General features: G+C 41.2%; 2 protein-coding genes across 7 annotated transcripts in view; both read right to left on the bottom strand.

Annotated features, from left to right (window-relative positions):
* ZDHHC21 (zinc finger DHHC-type containing 21) overlaps positions 1 to 7488 on the bottom strand; it is a 49067-nt gene extending 41579 nt beyond the window's left edge. For 3 of the 6 annotated variants that reach the window (XM_027883741.1, XM_027883746.1, XM_027883742.1), the window contains exons 1-4: positions 7322 to 7488; positions 4771 to 4787; positions 1088 to 1283; positions 183 to 281 (exon numbers count right to left, since the gene is read on the bottom strand). In XM_027883741.1, the coding sequence (XP_027739542.1) occupies positions 183 to 281; positions 1088 to 1283; positions 4771 to 4787; positions 7322 to 7487 (478 nt within the window). In that variant the 5' untranslated portion in view covers position 7488. Of the gene's footprint in view, positions 1 to 182; positions 282 to 1087; positions 1284 to 4687; positions 4788 to 7318 lie in introns of those variants that run through there. The other 3 variants (XM_027883744.1, XM_027883745.1, XM_027883743.1) reach the window with 3 other exon arrangements.
* An 8644-nt stretch (positions 7489 to 16132) lies between these two features.
* Positions 16133 to 17900, bottom strand: CER1 (cerberus 1, DAN family BMP antagonist). The gene is made up of 2 exons (XM_027883749.1): positions 17331 to 17900; positions 16133 to 16452 (listed from the first exon to the last, which is right to left on the bottom strand). Exons 1-2 carry the CDS (start codon positions 17853 to 17855, stop codon positions 16159 to 16161), a joined length of 819 nt encoding a protein of 272 aa, XP_027739550.1. The 5' UTR covers positions 17856 to 17900; the 3' UTR covers positions 16133 to 16158.
* Between the last annotated feature and the right edge of the window lie 1398 nt (positions 17901 to 19298).

The following is a 19298-nucleotide window of genomic DNA, read 5'->3' on the forward strand; positions in this document are numbered from 1 at the left end:
GCTTTGTGTCTAAGTAAAGGAAAGTGCTAGAAATTTACAAGTTAAAAATAGCGACATACTAACTTTAGCAGCAGAGACAGCTCGTGGTTTCCATCAAATCTCACAAAGTCAAACTGATTCCTAATTATTTTGAGGAGATTAAAATAACTTTTTTTCAATTATAGAGAAATAACTTAATGTACCTGTAATTGGTATCTTTGGATTTTCAGGTAGCTTTCCTGGATCTGCTACTGAGGCTCTAAGTAATGAACCTATACAAAACAATGAGCAGAAGTAATAACCTAAAAAAAAAAAAAAAAAAATTAAGCATTTGTTAGTCTTTTTCAGGTGTGGGTATCTACTACATGGTACATCAAAAATATAGATGCTCCAGCACTGAGTTGGAAATTACTCAACCTTCCCATTCAGTTCCAGACATATTTTTGGTACTAAACAATCTACAGCATTATGTACTCCCCAGTCTTGAAAAGGGAGAGGAAAAGGTAGCAGTGAACAGACCTCATAGCACCAGCAGGATGCCACTATACCATACTACTGTTTTTAAGAAGTTCCTCCACTGTCTATCAAACGAGCACCAATCATTCCACACCTCAAAGCCTCCACGTGGAAGGATATTTCCAATAGTGCATCTTCACTTTAAAGTTGGTTCCAGACATAATACAAACCTTTTCCCCAGCAAAACCCATATGAGCTGGCCCACCCGGGGATGTATGACAACACTAACAAAACGCGGTTTGTTACCAGTCATCATCAGTACTACCACCCCAAATTCTGACAAGCGCTAAGAGGCGTGGACCTGAAATCTTGTCACCAAGTTCTAGGCACAGGATGTGAAAGCTCTATTAATGCTTTTCACCAGTTTCCACACAAAGAAGTTCTGATATAACACCTTTGAAATGAAATGTCTCAGCTTCTCAGAACACAAAAATGAGAATACCTCTCAGCTATCCCAGTACTCTTATCCTTTATCTTATTGTCTTTATCTTTCATCTTATTTTTAATTTTTTATATTTCTCATATATGTTAAGTAGTGCCCAGAGATATTACTTTTACTAGTAGAAAAAACAGTTAAGTTGAAATTACTTACACAAAACTGCCACAAATGAAATATTTCCCTCTTCATAGTGAGGAAGAAGGATGACCTTTGGAATGAAGACTGTATTGTACAGCCAGACGAGGATAATTAGGCCCATGCAGCACCAACCCTGAGGGTCAACCACAAAGTGAATTCGTTGTCCCATTGAACACAAACAGGTGTCACGACCCAGGAAGAAAAGATACTTCTAAAGAGATAAAGAAAAAAATTTTTTTTTTTTAAGAGTAAATTAAGTAGTACAGTGCAACCTACAGGGTTCCATATACATTCAAATAAGGAATAAAAAAACGTGTCCGGTACTGATTTAAGAAATTAAATAAAAACTTACAGACATTTCACACACATGTTTCCAGTACCAGGTAGCAAAACATTCTATGATTTCATTAACTGGTTATATCTCACTAAAACGTAACATTTATCATCAAGATGCAAGTAAAAAAACTACCAGGGAAAACTACTAAGTAATAGGTAAAGCAAGCAACTGCCAGTCAGGTGGCAGCAGCATAGGATATAAATATTAAAGAAAAGTCTTCCATCAAAATTAAAAGCTTGCAAAGCAAACAAGAAATACAGGCAATGATTTATGTCATACAAGGATTCATCCCACCTGTTTATTATAGCCTCATCGCTATATTTCAGGATTGGTTTTTTTAAGCTTTTATGCTAAAATAGTAGAAAACTTCACTAGGAATTTGTTTTTTCCTTCCTTAAAAAAAACTCCTTCATGGCATTTATAGCAAACCTAGAGAGAAGGGAATCACTACCGTAAGGCCTTTCACAAAGAGCCTTCCAGGGAAGGATTAGTAGTGTTCCTTTTTTGCCAGGCTACCTTCATAGTCGTATCTTAATATTGCAACAGGCACATAAATCCCAATCTACTCTCCTAGCCATTAGTTACCCTGATTTCTGGGCTTCAGGCAACTTGTCCATTTCACATGGATTTCTTTCCATGCCTTTCAGCTTCTACTCATTGCACTGAAGTTTTGTTTATCAGTCAGATATCTCTGTTTCCAGAGGTCTTGCTTACTTGTTTCATATTTTATTGCTCTCAATTCTATTCACAATTTTCCTGCTTAATATTAATCATATGTTTCATTAATGTCTTGTTTTTTTCTTTTTCTAGATCTCTGATCAAAATCAGACCCAAACAAGCTGTCATTTTTCCACACTTCTCCTGTGCACTATACTATAACCCTTTGTTTGCTATCCTCTAATGCAACAGTGTTCCCATTCAGGTATAGCAGAGCAATATGTTTCTCTTTACCCTAAAAATACACAAAATTTCCTAAAACTTGCTTTTAAAACCATGTTGTATACTAAATCCAGCTATTGTAGTATTAAAATTGTTTCTAAGTTCATGACAACCATAAACCCTATTTAGGTCTATATTTACTGTTCTCTTTTAATATGTAGCATGCATACACCACAGGCTGTTACATACATGGTATTAATACACTACACACGTACAGTCTCTAGACATAAAATGATGGAGTGCTATATTCCTGAATCTGCCAGTTCCTAATGTGTGTCTGTTGTAAGCTGGCTTTGCTAACCAACAGGTTTAGAACAAAAACACATTTTATATTCTTCTAAGTGTTCACTAATAAAGGATCTGTCTCATCAAGCAGACAAGCTGTGGGAGAAGGTGAGCAGACTGTTCAACATCAGGGATACTGAAAACGAGATGCACCACATCCCTTCCAAGTTCCTGCAGACGCAGGAACCCCCAGGAACCTCTGCAGACAGAGCTTCAGCTTGTCAAGCTGAACATGGTGATGCAGAACGTGGCAAAGTCTGGGAGCCCGTGAGCTTGAGCACCAGGAGGACAGTTCTGCTGTGCCTGATCCACAGAGCACGCTCTGAGCCCTGGCAGCAGACACGGACAGGAAGCTCAGTCCAAGGAGGCCTCTGAGCTTCTGTGCCTGAGTCCTGTGGCAGTATGGGAAGAATGGGGTAAGGAACATGGGGTTAAACTCCTGCTTCAGGGACAAAGACACCTCTGCCAGCCCAATATGTCACCTGGCAAGGTCTGCTGCTTGCCAAGAGCCTGTGTCCTGGATACCATGGAAAAGCTATTACGGAGGCTGGTAGTAACCTGACCCTCAAGCCGTTACCCTCAGCTGCTCTTCCATAGGGGCACGATGAATATAGCCAGGAGAGACCAGAATTGTACCAAGCATGGACTGCAAGGCTCACAGGGTGTTGCCCAGTATCTGGTAGCCAAGTGGTGTCTCATTCATCCTGCTGGTGAAAGGGGAGAACTTGAGGAGCAGCACACGGATCCTGCAGATGAAGGAGTGGTAGTGCAGATTGTGTCAAAAGCTCGTCAGCCTTTATATCCACAGAACCTTCTACGAGGATCAAGAACTAATGGGGAAGAGGTGCAGGATCCACCTGAAATTATGTGGGTTAAAATCATCTTTGCCATGAAGCTGGTCAATCTGCTAAAGGATGGCTTAAACTAGGAATGATGAGAGAGGAAGGTGGAGACCTCTGAATGGGCAAGAAAGTGGTGGTCAGGGTTTTCAAGCAAAGGATGCAGGATATTGTGGACAACAGAGATCTTGCAATCAACCAGAGGTGAAGTGGGGCTACATCAAGTGCGTGTACACACCTCATACAGGAACACCACTTGGGTGAACGGGAATGGGGTTAGGAAAGCCAAAGTCCACCTGGAGTTGAATCTGGTGAGGGACAGGAAGGTCAAAGAAAAAGCCTTGTACAGGTACATGAGCAGCATCAGGCAGGCTAGGGAAAACATCAGCCTGCTGCTGAAAGTGGCAAAATGACACAAAAAGATCAAAGTGCCTTCTTGGCACCTTGCTCTTAACGGGTAGGACATGCTTTCTGGAATCCCAGGTGCCTGAGACCACTGAGAAAGACTCAGTCTGAGTGAGGATGATCAGATAAAGAAATCTTTAAGTAAACTGGACCAAACACTTTCATGGGACCTGAAGAGATGCCATCCTGAGTGCTGTGAGAGCTGGCCTTGTCATTTTGAGGTCACTCTCAATTATGTTTGAAAGTTTTAAGCTGATGGGTGAGGTTCCAAAGGACTGAAGAAAGCAAGTGTCAACTCTGTTTTCAAGGACAAGTAGAATCCAGGCAACTGCAGGTCTGTTAGCCTCACCCTGTTCCCTGGGAAGTGAAGGAAATGATCCTGGAAACTACTTTCAAACGCAGGAAGGACAAGAAGGTGATTGGGAGTAGTTACCGTCAATTTACAAAAGGAAAATCACGCAGACTGACAGAAACACCAGAAACACTGTTGACCACTGAGGAACCCATCTGTTTTCCATCTTACAAAAGCAGCAGAGATTCCATGACTTCACAGAGCTTCCTCAGAATAGGAAACAACAGCTCAACAAACAAAACAGAGAGATATAATAACTGAAATACTTGCTTCCAAGTGACCTGCTAAGTATAACGTGTGAGCAATAGCAGTGAGAGAAATTCGGGAGAAAACAGTAAGGATGCCTGAAATAGAAATATACCCCAACTTTTCATCACTCGGTGACTAACTTTTGCCTGTGTGACATTATTCTTTTATAATTAAAAAAACCTCAACACCACTCACCCTCAAACCCATACTTTTGATAGGAAGACCCACTATTAAGTTGGAACTATGCAAATAAAGGTCCCACTGTCAAGAAAGGGCAATTTTTCATCATCACCTTCTGTATCTTTTCTGAAACAGACAGAAAAGAGTGTGATACTCAAAAAAACCCATCACTTGTTTGATAAGCAGCATATAATAGGTTATCTTTCGCCAACTTCACTCCACTGAGTAGAGCTTCCTCTGAATTGACATGCTGCTTCTAATTAGCATCCCTCAAGTCTAGGTTCTAGGTCATTTTACAATTTTAATATAGATTTAAAAGGATGTGTGTGTTCAGAGAAAGGCCTATATAAAACTGCACTACTGCCAATGCATTTCAGTTCCATACAGTTACATACATTTGCTTCCCATGTGCCTATTATAATGTTAAATTAAGTTTTATGTTTTTCATTATATGTTTGTCAGCAATACTGATTAAACAATGTCAATTTATTTACTTAGTCCAGCAAAGTGAACTTTTTCTCCTCTCTCTCAATTTATGTACTATGTATAAATATATAAGGTGGGGGGAATGAAGAAAACCTAATGTGCACAATCTGATGGCTATACAGGAAATACTAGATTAAAATTTCACTCACAGACAAGGTGAATTTATACCCTTTTTTAAACATACTTTAAAAGAATTATATTTATTCTTTCAAATACAATGCCAAGAGAAAGGGTGACTGATATCAACTAATTTTGATCTTTAGGATGCATAATTTCAGATCAGAAAAACTACAGTAAGTAGCGGAAAAAGTCTATGAGCAAGTTTAGAACAAACAGGTTTAGAAAGAAACAATTAAGTAAATTATATCCATATACAGTCAGTATTCATACGAGCAACGCCTAAAGTTTTTCCAATTAAATAATTTATGAGAAAACACACAACACTAACGTTTGAGGGTTTGTGGTTTTCTTGCCTAATTTATAGCCATTTTTTCTAAATATCTCAAACAAACATCTCAAAGACAAAGCATCTGAAGGCAAACAGAAGTTGTGCTCTGGAAAGTTTCAGATTTACCAAACTATGACTGAGTCCTTCCTACATGATCAAGAATTGTTCTTGCCTTTCCAAAAAAATACTTTTATTACAGGATGCCTGAACAACATTTTTTCCTAACCCTTTTCTTTCCACCCAATTCAATTAATGGTAACATAAACTCAGTTTTTCGTTGACTACAATCACCTGCCATACGACTCCTCATGTGACATCCACTGAATAATGAGACCACAGAATGCAGGCAGAAACTCAATTCCAAGAAATGAGAAAGCTTTGCACTAACCAGAAATGTTATCATAATATTGCTTTAACAGACTCAATTAAATCCAAACTTTAAAAAAAAAAAAAAAAAAAGGGATACAATTTTGCATCAAGGTTGTCCCAAAACATACTTAGAAAATTGTGTTTCATAGATAAACTTAACAGGAGCAGTACTCAATTTCTCACCCTAAGAAGCATGACAGATAGCCCCTTGCACATTCATGGGTGTTGCACTGATTCATAAGTAGAAACCATGTCTCATTTTAGCCCTGGATATCTCAGTAAGAAAAGTAAGACTTCTGAAATCTGACTTGCAGAACTTTTTTCACAAATCCTTAAGCAAGTCCAGAATTACACAATCAGTAATTTATTGTATGCTCACTGCGAAACACAATTTTAAGACCCCAAGCAAACTGAATAATACTATGCTCTATAAAATACAGCTGCAGAGTAGAAATAAACACCACTTTCTAAAAAGACTGTACCCTAAGCAAGTCAGACAGAAAAAGGAATAGAGAGTATAAATACAAGAGACACACCTATCATATCACTTGTGTTAGCCACGGCAAGGCCTTATCAATCAACAGCCTCCCTTAATTTGTGGATCCAGCTGCAGTTTCGGACGACTTTCCTGAAATCTTAAGAATTGCCGCCAAAAATTACTGATATAAAACCAAAAATACACTTCAACAGGGAAAAAAAAAAAAAAGTGGACTTGAACTAATCAACTTTCAACTAGATTTTAAGGAAGCCACGTTATTATCAAGTGTCATACCCATGCGCCTGGCCTTGCCCATGTTTATGCAATGGATGGCTGTCAGTAGAGACCTTGGCACTACACAGGTAGGTGGCTGTTGTTGGGTTGGCAAGGTAGGCAAGACATTCCCACCCAGTTATTGTTCACTGACAGATCCACCAAAGCGTACCTGTCTGTAAACATTCAGTGCATTCACAAAAGATGTTACACGGGCTTGGACACCGACGTGACTTGCTATTCATGTACACCCACGGCATTCTCGTGATCACGAGTCCACGAAAACTGTGTTTGCCTACCGCTGACCGAACAGCCACGCGTAGACAGGCAATGCATGTTACTTGAGCATATCACTGTCTGGATCACCAGTGTGACAGGAACGTAGGACCCGACTAACCACTGGAGCTGGGAAATGCCAGTGTGAGGGCCAGGCGGGCGCAGGCCGCAGCACTCCCGAGTGCCGTGCCCGCGGAGCCCACGGCTGCCGCTCCCGGCGCCTCGCCCCGCACACCTCGGCGGCACCAAACGCCCTCCTCGCCACTTAACAGCGCAACCAGCGCGCCAGAGCTTGCCTGAGAGCGGCAGCAGCACTTCCTTATTTCATACCCAGGGACAGACTCAAGTCTGCCAAGGGCTTCTCTCCCCAGCTCTCCGCACACCCAGCAGCACTCCTGCAGCTGACGTCCCAAGGGTGGCGGCACGGGACGCCCAAGGCGCCCAGGAAGCAGCCCAACACCAGGCGGCCGCGCCCCGAGGGGCAGTCACCGCTCTCCATCCCCCTCAGACCGGACCCCTCTTCCCCTCCCGCCCGGGCCGGGGCCGGAACCGAGGCCGGCACCTCCCGTCCCCGCCGCCCCCCGCCAGCCCCGCCGCGGGCCACGAGGCGGCACCAACCGTGGCTCCCACCGCTCCAGCCGCGCCTGCGCGCCCGGACACACCCGGCGGGGCGGGACTGGCTGCGGGCGCGGCGGGGCTTCGGCGGGCGGGAGGGCACGGCTACCCCTCACGGCCCGGAGCGGCGGAGCCTTGGCGGGCGGGCGCGGCCACGGCCACGGCCACGGCCGCTCGTCACGGCTGGGGAGCGGCAGAGTCCCGCTGCCCCACTGCGAGGGCCACCAAGGGCGCCTTCCGCACCTCGCCTCCTGCGCGGGCGGGACGGTGACCCCTGTGCCCAGTTCGCCAGCTACCTTTCCCCAGGGTTTAGAGCCCGTTGTTACGGGCCCGTTCCCGAGCACAGACTTAGGTCGGAATGAGCCCTTCTCTCTCCTCCATCTCTGCAGTGTCCCTTTGCAATCCCTGACAAAACGCTAGCGCCGCAGGCAAGGCCTGTGCCTTGGGCTCTTGGCTGCTGCTAAGAGAATCGCATTCCCTGAGAGATGCTCCAGCGAGGCTTCGTAGAATGAAGCTGTATGAACTCGATAGTATAAACTCATACTAACTTTCTTAAGAGATACTTATTTTACCTTGTATGCTGCATTATCATGGTTAAGACACGGTAACTGGAGAGCCCCAGCTCAGTGCAAGAACAGCTCTCACCTTGAAGAATCCCTCCTATTATCTGTGGTAACTGTGTTGTAGGTAACTGTAACAAGATGAACTCCAGAGACACCCAAATCAGGAAAAAATCAGAGGGACAATGGCACCATAGATTTATAGTTGTTTTTCAACATAGTAGCTTTAGTGTGTTACGTAGTGAGTGGTCAAATCATGTCGTTTCTGAGTGCATGAAAGGTACAAGGACCATCTGTAAAACACATCCAGTGTGCCCTGATTGGAATAGGACACTTCGTGCCCATGAATTATATATATATTAATATGTATATATATTAATTCATATGCTTTGCGTCCTGGCCTCTCTTGTCAGCACAGACCATTTGCAACATTTTCATAACATTTAAATTGCCTGCTGTGCCATGCCTCTTCTTCACATAGGATCCTTACATGGCCATAGAAGCCAATCTTTGTTTTAAAAAGATAATTCAGACCCCTGAGGGATTAGCTGTGGCTAAGAGCAACAGACAGCTTGTGATGGACAGAATTTTCAGCATTCCCAGCTGGGAATCATGCCTTGAGCACCCATTGCTGATGCACATATATGATCTTTTGGCTACCTAAAGGTATCCCCATCTGTCTGAGTGGCATAGTTCCCACTGTAAATTGATGGGCTCTTGCCCTGGAGCGTTCTTCCTTCACGATGGTAGATGAAATGATGCAGAGTAAAATGGTGAACACTAACAATGCAGAAAATTCTTTATTACAGATCATATTCTTCCTAAAACTTAATCATAATATGATTATTCTGAAAAGGCAGAAGCCAAAAAGTCAGATTAGTGTTTAGGTAGTTTTCAAGCTTTTGCCAAGGCTTTTGGACCTTGTCTTGCTTTCAGTGTCCACAGTCTTCTGTTACACAGGGAAATTGTCAACACTTCAACCTAAGGTTATTCTGACCTGAAAACAGATATTCGTAGCAGAAACTGAACATTGTCTTGAAGGAGAAGGAAGTGTGTTCCATCTGAACTAGAGGAGAGCACTTTCTCCAGAACAACCTACATATGTCCCTAGGAGCAGGTAACACTGATTATTAATAATAGACATATTAATTGGACTACTAAAAAACAAGGTGAAAAAATAACTGGAAAAGTCATTGTAATGAGAAACAGCCTCCGGTTCTGTTCACTGACAGATTTCATGTATCAATTTATGTTGAGATGTAAAAGGCATAATAAGCTGTTAAAACTTTTCACTGATTTGAAGAATAAATTTTAATGGCAAACAAACAAACAAAACCCCCAAAACCAAAACAATCAAGCAGTTTAAAGGAAACAATGGACTTGGAAAATAAAATGGAAATATAAGCAAAAAAGCATAGTACAATCAGTGAAGGTTTCATGTAGAATAAAAAGAAACAGTCAGTAATGTCAACTTTTATTTGAATATGAGGTGCTTGCATTTCTGTAGTGGTATGCTGATAATGGCCAGTCATTAGACCTGTAGTCCTGTCAGACTGGTTGTATTTTTCTCTTTTCTGCTCATGGTTATGCAGAGGAAACACAGGTTGTGGAACAAGGGCAGTGGTCTATTCTGGCTCAGTTATCAGCACAGCAGTCCCCATTTATTAATGCTTCTTTTGAGGAAGCACAGTGCAGGAAGAAAAGCAGTTGTGGACTTCCCAATGGAAAAATATCGGACTATAAATATTACCTGATACTTTCACCAAAATATCAAATCCAGATAGATAGGTAATGATTCTTTGTGGTGAATTACTATCTGAGTGGGGAAATACTAACTTTACATAATATGAACTTTACATAAAATCCAATGTGGATGTATTACACAAAGATTATTAAAAGTCTGAAAAATTATTCACGTTCTTCAGTGCTGAATATTGCATAATAGCATAGAATTCCTCTTGGAGTTTCTGATGTCTGTGTTGTGTTGTTGCTGCTGTTTATAAATTACCACAGAAGCCACCAGCTGTCATTGTATAATTTTTATTGGCACTCTGTAAATATTAAATCAGGATGCTAAAATCAAGCCATGTGTAGTAACAGCTGATGCTCTGTTATGGAAAGTACATGCAAGAGAGAGGTGTGCACTGTGACTCCCATGATTCTTACGACTTACAAGCCCCTTGCTTCTTGACACTGTTTGCCAGGATTCCTTTTGAGCCCAGTTGCGCCCCTTGTTCCATGTGCCTTGTCTGTACATAGATATCTCCAGTCTTCTCAGCAGTACTCAGCTGCCTGTGCCCTTCTAAATTGTGCAGTTTGTTGCTACCACTTCTTTTTTGCAGCACTGTGGTGTTGCTCACTTCCTTGTAAACCTTGATGAAATACAAGGAGACACTTGTTAACTCTTGAATGGGAGCAAAATCCTTCATCTTGTGAAGGCAGAACTCTGTGTCAATGACACAGTGTGCTGAAACAAATCCTGTCCTGGCCCAGAAGTTTTGTCAGTTGCAGTGTGACATATTGAGAATGAGGCAGCAGATGTTAAACGAAAATGTGTCTCAGGCTCCATTTTGTCTCTGGCCTAATGTCCAGAAAAATCAAAAGCAAGGTATGTTTTCCAATCTGTCAGCCTCAGTAACAGACATGGTAAGATCTACTGATCCCGCAGCCCAGATAGATTACGTGGGGCAAGGTAGACCAGGGAGTAGTCTAACTTAGGCACTTAACAGCGGTGTAAGGAGCTCTGTTTGGATGAAGATATTCTAATATTAGGTCTTATAATGCCTCTTTACCTCCAGGAGTTGCAATCTGAAGGGCAGGGCAACAGACTGCTTGAATGTGTCCGTATCTGCTGTAGTGTAAGGTGACTTTGAACAAGCTTCAGCAGATATCCCTTTTTCAGAAGGAAGCTTAGGTACATGTCTGCTCTGTTTGAATGCTGTGACTGCTGGCTGCAGCCACCAGGAGAACATCAGACTAACTGACCAGTAATAGTAATATGTTAAACCAGGAAAATGAAAATGCCTCAGAACAGCCCTGACTTTAGTACTATTATTAGTTTTGTTGATAATAAGAATAATTTCAGTTCCTGGTACATTTTTTGTTTTTCAACTTGAAGTGCATTTTGGTAGTATCGTGGAGCCCAAGACACTGTAAATGGATGATTTTGTTCTCAGTGTAGACAATTAACATTTTATCAATATTCTTTCAGCAGGGTCAACTACAGAGTCTTTTAACCTCCATTCTTTCTCACCTGAGCCAAGGAAGTGTGCACAGCTGTCAGGGAATGATTTCAGGGGAGCTGAAGTCGGTGGCTACATGACAGATATTCAAGGAGTTAGGTTTAGCACAACATCAAATAATATTTGTAGTTCACTGTCAGTGTTTCCTGTTTCTACTGGCAAACTGTCTGATGGAGGACGTGACCTAGCCCCAACTCCACACCTCTTCACATGCACCATCCTGCACAGCATGTGCTCCCTGGTGCCTCCCAGACATGATGTGATTATGCAGCTGTGTAGGCTCGCAGAGAGCTTCCATCTGAGTAGGGGATCTTGTTTTGCTAATGCAGCAAGGAGCTGGTTCATTTAGGAGAAAGCACTGCAAGAGATTTCACTACCTGTCAGTAAAAACTAGTCAGCTGAGAGCCATGACCTTACCTGTGAATATTTCAGAGGCGATGAACAAAGTACCAAGCACAGCATGAAGTACTAAGTGCAGTTTCAGAGACCTTTTCCTGGAAAGGTGCAGAATTCAATAAGAGTTTGATGTAATTCTGGTGTTTGATGTATTTGCAGACCTTAAAGCTGGTTGCATTAAATCCACATTTAAGAGAGTAGCCTATACTCAAGATTTATTTTGCTTAAGCAGTAGGAAAAAAACAGCACTTCTCTTCAGTTATTTTCTAGGTAAAGCACACCCCTTTGGAAAAGAGACAATACATCAAATAAAAGGTCAGAAGTGTAGAAACTTTACTTGGAATTGATTTGAATTTTCAGAGAGCTCTGCAACTACGGCTTAGTCTTGTTCTGTAAGATAGGTTTGCACAAGAGTGCTCTGAAGCACATCACAAAAACAGCAGTTGCATTTTCCAGTTACACTGGAAAAGTGGAAAAGCTTTCATTACAGAAAGCATGCAATCTCTGAGCAAACACAACTAAATTAAAGTCATGCCAGTTTATTGCTATAATGGAAGCGTGCACGTAGAGATATGGATCACACCCTGCACCTTTCTGATCCATAGTATTCTACTTGAAGAGGCCATCGCTGTGCTGAGAGAGCAAAATCTTGTTACCCTCTGGGCACTATGTATTCCTAATATGGAATTTTTAAAGGCTGAGAGATCTGATCTAATTAACACATTGATTGATTTTGCAGAACACTGTGCTAATTACATGCAACCAGTCATTGCTGGGTTAATTAAACATGCATCCAAAAAACCTACAGCCCTAATCTAATTAGCAATTACTACAGCTGTCATTACCTCTTTTCACCTACTTTTAAGCTGTGCAAATTCACACTAAGAATCTGGTCCTGCAAACACCTTACATGAATAGCTTTCTTTGGCTGCAATAATGCACACAGAAGGAGCTTAAAAAATAAGAATGAATACTTTACAGTCTACAATATAGTTTCAATTCTGCCATCCTCATGTACAAAACTCAATTTTTATCAGTCAGTTTTGTCAAAATTACAAGACTAGAAGATTTTTCTTTATAATTGTCTTCTGATCTTATTGGGAGTGTATGTAGGTCCTACCTTCAAGTGGTTCTTTGTAAATATCAAACCTTGCAAATGAACATACAAATCAAAAACATACTTGCATTTCAGGAAAAAAAAATGCAGACAAACATTTTTCAAACATTCTCATATATTGACAAACCTTGAAAACATGGATCAAATATTCTGACTAAAACATATCAGAATATTTAGTTTTTTCAGATTAAAAAAAGGGTTGGCAATAAAGAGAAAAAAAGTTGAGAAGTTTAATGCTTTGTATACTTTTCTTACTTTAGCTTGATTAAAAATGAACACTAATAATCACAAACAATACAGGGATCACAGAATGACAGAGTTTGCTGAGTTGAAAGGGACCCACAAGGATCATTGAGTGCAACCCTTAACCCTGTACACGACCATCTGCAAGAGTCACACCATGTACCTGAGAGTGTTGTCCAAACTCTTCTTGAACTCTCTCAGGCTTGGTGCTGTGGCCACTTCCCAAGAGAGGCTGTTGCAGCATCCAGCCCCCACTCCGGGGGAAGAACATCTTCCTAAGGTTCCTGAGGTTCAAGGAGGCCAAGTGCCGGGTCCTGCACTTTGGCCACAACAACCCCCTGCAGCGCTACAGGCTGGGCACAGAGTGGCTGGAGAGCAGCCAGGCAGAAAGGGACCTGGGAGTTTGGATTGACAGGAAGCTGAACATGAGCCAGCAGTGTGCCCAGGTGGCCAAGAAGGTCAATGGCATCCTGGCCTGGATCAGGAACAGTGTGACAGCAGGAGCAGGGAAGTGATTCTTCCCCTGTACTCAGCGCTGGTGAGGCCACACCTGGAGTGCTGTGTCCAGTTCTGGGCCCCTCAGTTCAGGAAGGATATTGAGGTGCTGGAGCAGGTCCAGAGAAGAGCAACGAGGCTGGTGAAGGGACTTGAGCACAAGTCCTGTGAGGAGAGGCCGAGGGAGCTGGGGTTGTTTAGTCTGGAGAAGAGGAGGCTCAGGGGAGATGTCACAGCTCTCTACAACTCCCAGAAAAGAGGTTGTAGCCAGGTGGGGGTTGGTCTCTTCTCCCAGGCAGCTATCAGTAAGACAAGAGAATATGGTCTTAAGCTCTGCCAGGGGAGATTTAGGTTAGATATTTGAAGAAATTTTTTACAGAGAGAGTAATCAGACATTGGAGTGGCCTGACCAGGGAAGTGGTGCATTCGCTGTCCCTGAAGGTTTTTAAGATGAGACTGGATGTGGCACTTAGCGCCATGGTCTAGTAACCATGGTGGTCTTGGATCAAGGGTTGGACTTGATGATCTCAGACATCCTTTCCAACCCATCTGATTCTATGATTCTATGATTCTAATATCCAACCTAAACCTTCCCTGACACCATTTCAGGCCATTCTCTTGGGTTCTGTCACTGGTCACAGGGGTCAGTGCCTGCCCCTCCTCTTCACCTCAGAAGGAAGCTGTGACTGCAGTAAGGTCTGCCTTCAGTCTCCTCCAGGCTAAACAGACCAAGTGACCTCATCCAGCTTCCCCTCAAAGCCCTTCACCATCCTCATTGCCCTCCTTTGGACGCTGTCTAATAGCTTAATATCTTTTTTGTATTGTGGTGACCAAAACCACAGATCTTGACAGCTAGTTACTTGGAATGACATCATATATCATAACATAGGATATAAACAGCTATACATAGGTTGCATATCAGTCCTATGTGTAAAAGGATAGAGAGAAGACTTTGTTCAGTTTTAGTCTGCAATTTTTATTACTTAAAAACAGGTTTATATGTAATGAAAAGTGACTACATACAGCTAATTCCATGCAAGTGACCTGCAGAAGCAAAGAGCTGCAGATCCAGTATAAGAATATCATTCAGATGCAATTTTTAATAAATATTCAACATAGACCTTGCACTCCAAAGCAATGCTGCACCTATTTTTTGACAGAATATTAAGGCACTTCTGAGCCCATGGCAGTTCAAATACAGGGAATCATTTACCTAACCCTTGAATTGACCAGCTAAATCAATAGTGATTTCCAATACCCAAAAAAAGAGTTGTGACACTTTACCAACAGTGGCCCAGTTCTGAAAGTTTGGCAATAGCAATGGAGCAGATTCTCAGAGGACTGAAAGAACTGGCTTAGAGGTAGACTCAGTTCTAATTGCTGGAAGCTGATCTCTGCCTGGTGTGCCAGATCTGCAAGAGAAATCCAGGGAGAAGCAGCTGGAGAGAGCAGGAAAGCCAGCAGTTCAGCTAACAGCCGCTGGTGCTGTTGCCTAGCAGTAGACTCAAATGCTTCCTAGCAGAGTCTCTCAGTTGCCTTTGTAAAGCTATTAAGGTATTGCCATGATGATAAAGTCCTTGTGCAGATCTTCTGTCGTACAAGTGCCTTTTCTGCTTTAGTTTAAGTGTTGAGAACTTGACCTATATCTTGGATTCACTGACAACGTTAAAATTCATTAGATTGGAAAATGTACATTGTCTTTCCACAAGTTTAAATAGTGATAATACCATTTACATTTAAATAATAATAATAACAACAACAAAAATACATTAATCTTTGATGTTTTCTTTGAGACTATAGCATTTTTATATTGTACAGTGTAACTTTTTCTGTAAAAAAAAATGTACAGAGTATATGCAGGCATGTAGGAAGAGAACAAATGGTTTCTGAGGCAAAACATCGTTTGCAACATGCATTGGTGTATATTTGAGGATTATTAGTTTTCAGTGGGAACTGAAATCCAGGTGGGAGCAATCAGAATGACATTAACTAGTCACAGTTTTCTATGTGCCTTGTGTCCATTTATATTTCATGCTTTCCAGCCATTATCTTCATGTAAAAGTAAACCTGTGTTTGCAGGGAAGAGACTACAGTCTCATCGTTGTTGCCAATACAGCCATATTGGCAGTCTCTGCAAGCGAAGGCGATGTAAACCAGTCAGTACGTTTGGTTTTTGCAAAGTTAAATAATGTTAGTTCTTCAGCTGTTGTTTACTAGCATCCTGGAAACAGTTATATGAAAGGTGGAAAAATATTTAAGGTTTTTCCTTGTTAAAGTAAGATCTTTACACATAAGCCTAGTAATCTCATCTCCATTTCTTTAACAGCTCCGAGGAAACACCTGTTACATTTTGGTAAAGTTATTCTTGGAAAAGAGAAAAAGTTCATATAGAAAATCTATATTTTTAATATTTTTATGTACTAGATTGATGACAGCTTTACTTGTTTGTGTTTTTTTCATTGGCTAATTCTTATGACTGAGTTAAGAGGTATTTTGCATTGGTTAATTGTGGTCATGTACATTTGCGTGTAAGTTTGACAGTGGAGATGCAATCGCAGCATCTTTAATCTTCTGAGTCTCACATTTACACTCTTCTACAATCATGATTTCTTTGACCACTGGGACAGAACCAGTGCAGTTGAGATGCAGGCGCTTCATGGAAAACTTGCTGGGCAGGCAATGAGAACAAAAGGTATAAAGGTGATCTTCTGGACCAGGAACGTGAAAGGAACTACATTTTCCAAAGCACAAATTATTCTGTACTGTCACCTTCTCACAGCTGTTATGAGTAACACCCTGAAACAGAAAGCAGTTTAAGGTTTCTGGTACAGAAATGGTCCACAGACTTTGATAGAAGATATGAACAAAAAACCCACAAACAAACAAACAAAACCCCAAAAAACCCTCAAGAAAACTGCACTGCATTTTTTACTTCTCAAAACAAATGGTACAGGTTTCTAGGCCATGTCTATATTTAAACACGTCTGTGTGAAATAAATTTAGTTCTGAATATGAAAAGACATAGTCCTTGACAGACTGTGACTACAGAAACACTGAGAATAAATGTTGACTTAAAAGGAATGCAGCTCTTCTATCTATACTATTTACTTGTCTTGATGTTACTGTATGACAGAAGGGCTCCATCCATGCATGAGACAATTTACCAGTTCTCCAGAATTCTTAGCACAGAATCAGGTTTAAACATCAGTCTTCTAATTAATACAAAATAAAAGAATCCTTGCTTAGCTTTAGGAAAACAACAAGCTTTTCCTGTTAACGCTTGTCCTGGGACTCTGTAAATATGCACGTGTGACTGTGTGTTTATAAACAGGCATACACATAAATATATATATATATATGTATCATAATTCAGATGATATACAAACTGTTGAGATGTGTATTAATTGAATGGATAATTACTCCCCACTTCCCTCCTTGCTTAGGCTATGTCATAACATCTTTGCATAAAAAGAATAAATAGCTCTCTGGACATTAAGTGTGCAGCTTTCCATTGCTGGAATTTAGCAGTTTGCCTAATCAGACTAAAGCTTTTTCTTCAGTGTTTTTCAGCTGCTCATCATGAAGCCCTGTGACTTAGCCTCTGAAATAAGTCGTGTATCTTTAGTTGCTGATTACAAAAGGCATGTTTGTTGATCTCAGACACCTGATCTTACCTGGGCAAAAGGCAGGGTTCTGCAGTTTTCTTGATGCATTTCATTGGTCTTGATTGGCAGAACAACCTCTTCAGATGCTGAATTTTTCTTTAACATGAAGTGGTCCCAAAATTTCTTGGCATCTTTTCTGTAGGGAGACTCAGACTCCCTCTTGCTGGAATAATGGGGTGGAGAGAAGTTTTCCACAGGAGAGATCTCTCTGGGTGCTGCCCAGGTTCTCAGGCCTTGGTCAGCGTAAAGTTCTGCATTGGGAAGGATAAATCTTGACATTTTTTTCTCCTCTTTCTTCTCACTTTCAGATGCTGTCTGTGGAATTGCTACAAAAAAGCTTGGTACTCCCAGCTTGTCCTCAACACCTACTGGGTTCTCACCTGCCAGCTCTCGAAAATTCTGACTTTTAAGATTTTTGTCCAGATACAAAAAGTGCTGAAATGGCTTTCTGCTTTTCCTTTGCCATGAATTTTCCTGTGGCTCTGTGGATCCAAGGCATGAGAGCACTAACAGCTGAAGGAGAAACACTGACATGATCCTGGAAAGTGCAACCCTGTTGACCTGCTGCTATTGCAATGAATGTAGTGTGCTAGCTTTATACAAGAGCCTGGTGTCAGCTTATGGCTGCTGTCTGTCTGCAGAGGAGGGGAGGGCTCAGGGGAGACCCTGTGGCTAATTGCGTTCATTTACTGTAGATTACAATTATGATAGGGGAGTTTGTGCTAATGAAACTCTGCTCTCAATCTGGATTATGTGTATTAGAAGTTCCTATCTAAAATCTAGTAACCCAGGATGTTGTGGGGGACAGAAGGAGTCAACAGGAGGAAATGTTTGGATAAGCTGTCTAGTTTAGGCCTAGGAATTAAGGAAACATTTGAGGTTGTGTATTAGAATGTTCAATGTGGTCTTCATTGTTTATTTTGCCTTTCATTCCATAGAGCCAGAGACTGTCAAAATAAGGAGGGTTATTTCATTAAAGTAGGAAAAGGCAAGCGGTTAAATTTGCTAAAACAGGAAGCTGGATCTGGAGATATCAAATCAGACCAAATTTTCAAAACTAAGTCTGACTTTGGTCTTTCAGGTTTAGGATATGACCATTGTCAACTGACCAAACTTATGCTCAGATACTCAGAAGAATCTGGCAGGGAGCACTAGCCCTTTCTTTACCTTCCTCACAGCAGGTTTGTAGCTGCTGGAATGCAGACATGTCAGTAGCACAAAGTAAAAGGTCTCAGGGTGAAGAAACTCTGCTTCCTAGATTCTCAAAGATTAATTGACAGTGCCACATCCTATATGTGCACCAAAGCTGCTACAGGCATCCTATGAAGCTGGTAAACAAAATGAGCATTTAAACAAAACATATTAAAACAGACATATTTTATGATTCTAGCCATCAAAGTCTCAATAGAAACACCTAAAGACTACTAGACCTTAAAATAGAGGCATCTTTTGCAAAATTACCATGCTATGCAACATGCAAAAAACCCATAAAAATCTGCTAGAACATTATATAGAGAAAAGTTTTGGGAGAAGGAAAACTTATTTTCAGTAAACATTGCAAACACTGACCCTAATATAAAAATACTAAAAAGGAATTCTCCATCAGATAATTTGCCGTTTACATACTCTAATCTCCACATGCTCTTATTTCTACCAACTCTAGCAATAGACTCTTTAATTTTGTATTATTCTTGAATATGTAGGTGGTGTGTACTAGATGTATGAAGTTATTTGACTTTAATTTTCAGGGAATTAGTTTATTGCCTGATAATTGAAGTAAAGTGACTCCCTACTAACATCCTTGTGAGGCACTGACTTAAAACTTTAGTACAGAGTTAGTGGAGGTCTAGAGCTTTTCCATACTGCAAAATTCACTTGAGTTAAAATTGGTTCTCATCTCATGATCCATCCTGAGAGACAAGTGCATGTAGCTTCAGCAAGAATAGGTTTCACACAGTGCTAGAATGTATTTGTGCC

The sequence above is a fragment of the Empidonax traillii genome, unplaced genomic scaffold (genome assembly GCF_003031625.1).
Source record: "Empidonax traillii isolate 1590-97213 ecotype Southwest subspecies unplaced genomic scaffold, ASM303162v1 scaffold133:size1091145, whole genome shotgun sequence".
In the NCBI taxonomy this organism is placed as follows: Eukaryota; Metazoa; Chordata; class Aves; order Passeriformes; family Tyrannidae; genus Empidonax; species Empidonax traillii.

Excerpts from the sequence above, each read along its gene's own strand:
- CER1 (XM_027883749.1), bottom strand. The coding sequence starts at position 17,855 with ATGTCAGTGTTTCTCCTTCAGCTGTTAGTGCTCTCATGCCTTGGATCC. Across the intron at positions 16,453-17,330 it reads GAACCCTGCCTTTTGCCCAG|GGTGTTACTCATAACAGCTG; the intron begins GTAAGATCAGGT and ends TTTCTGTTTCAG.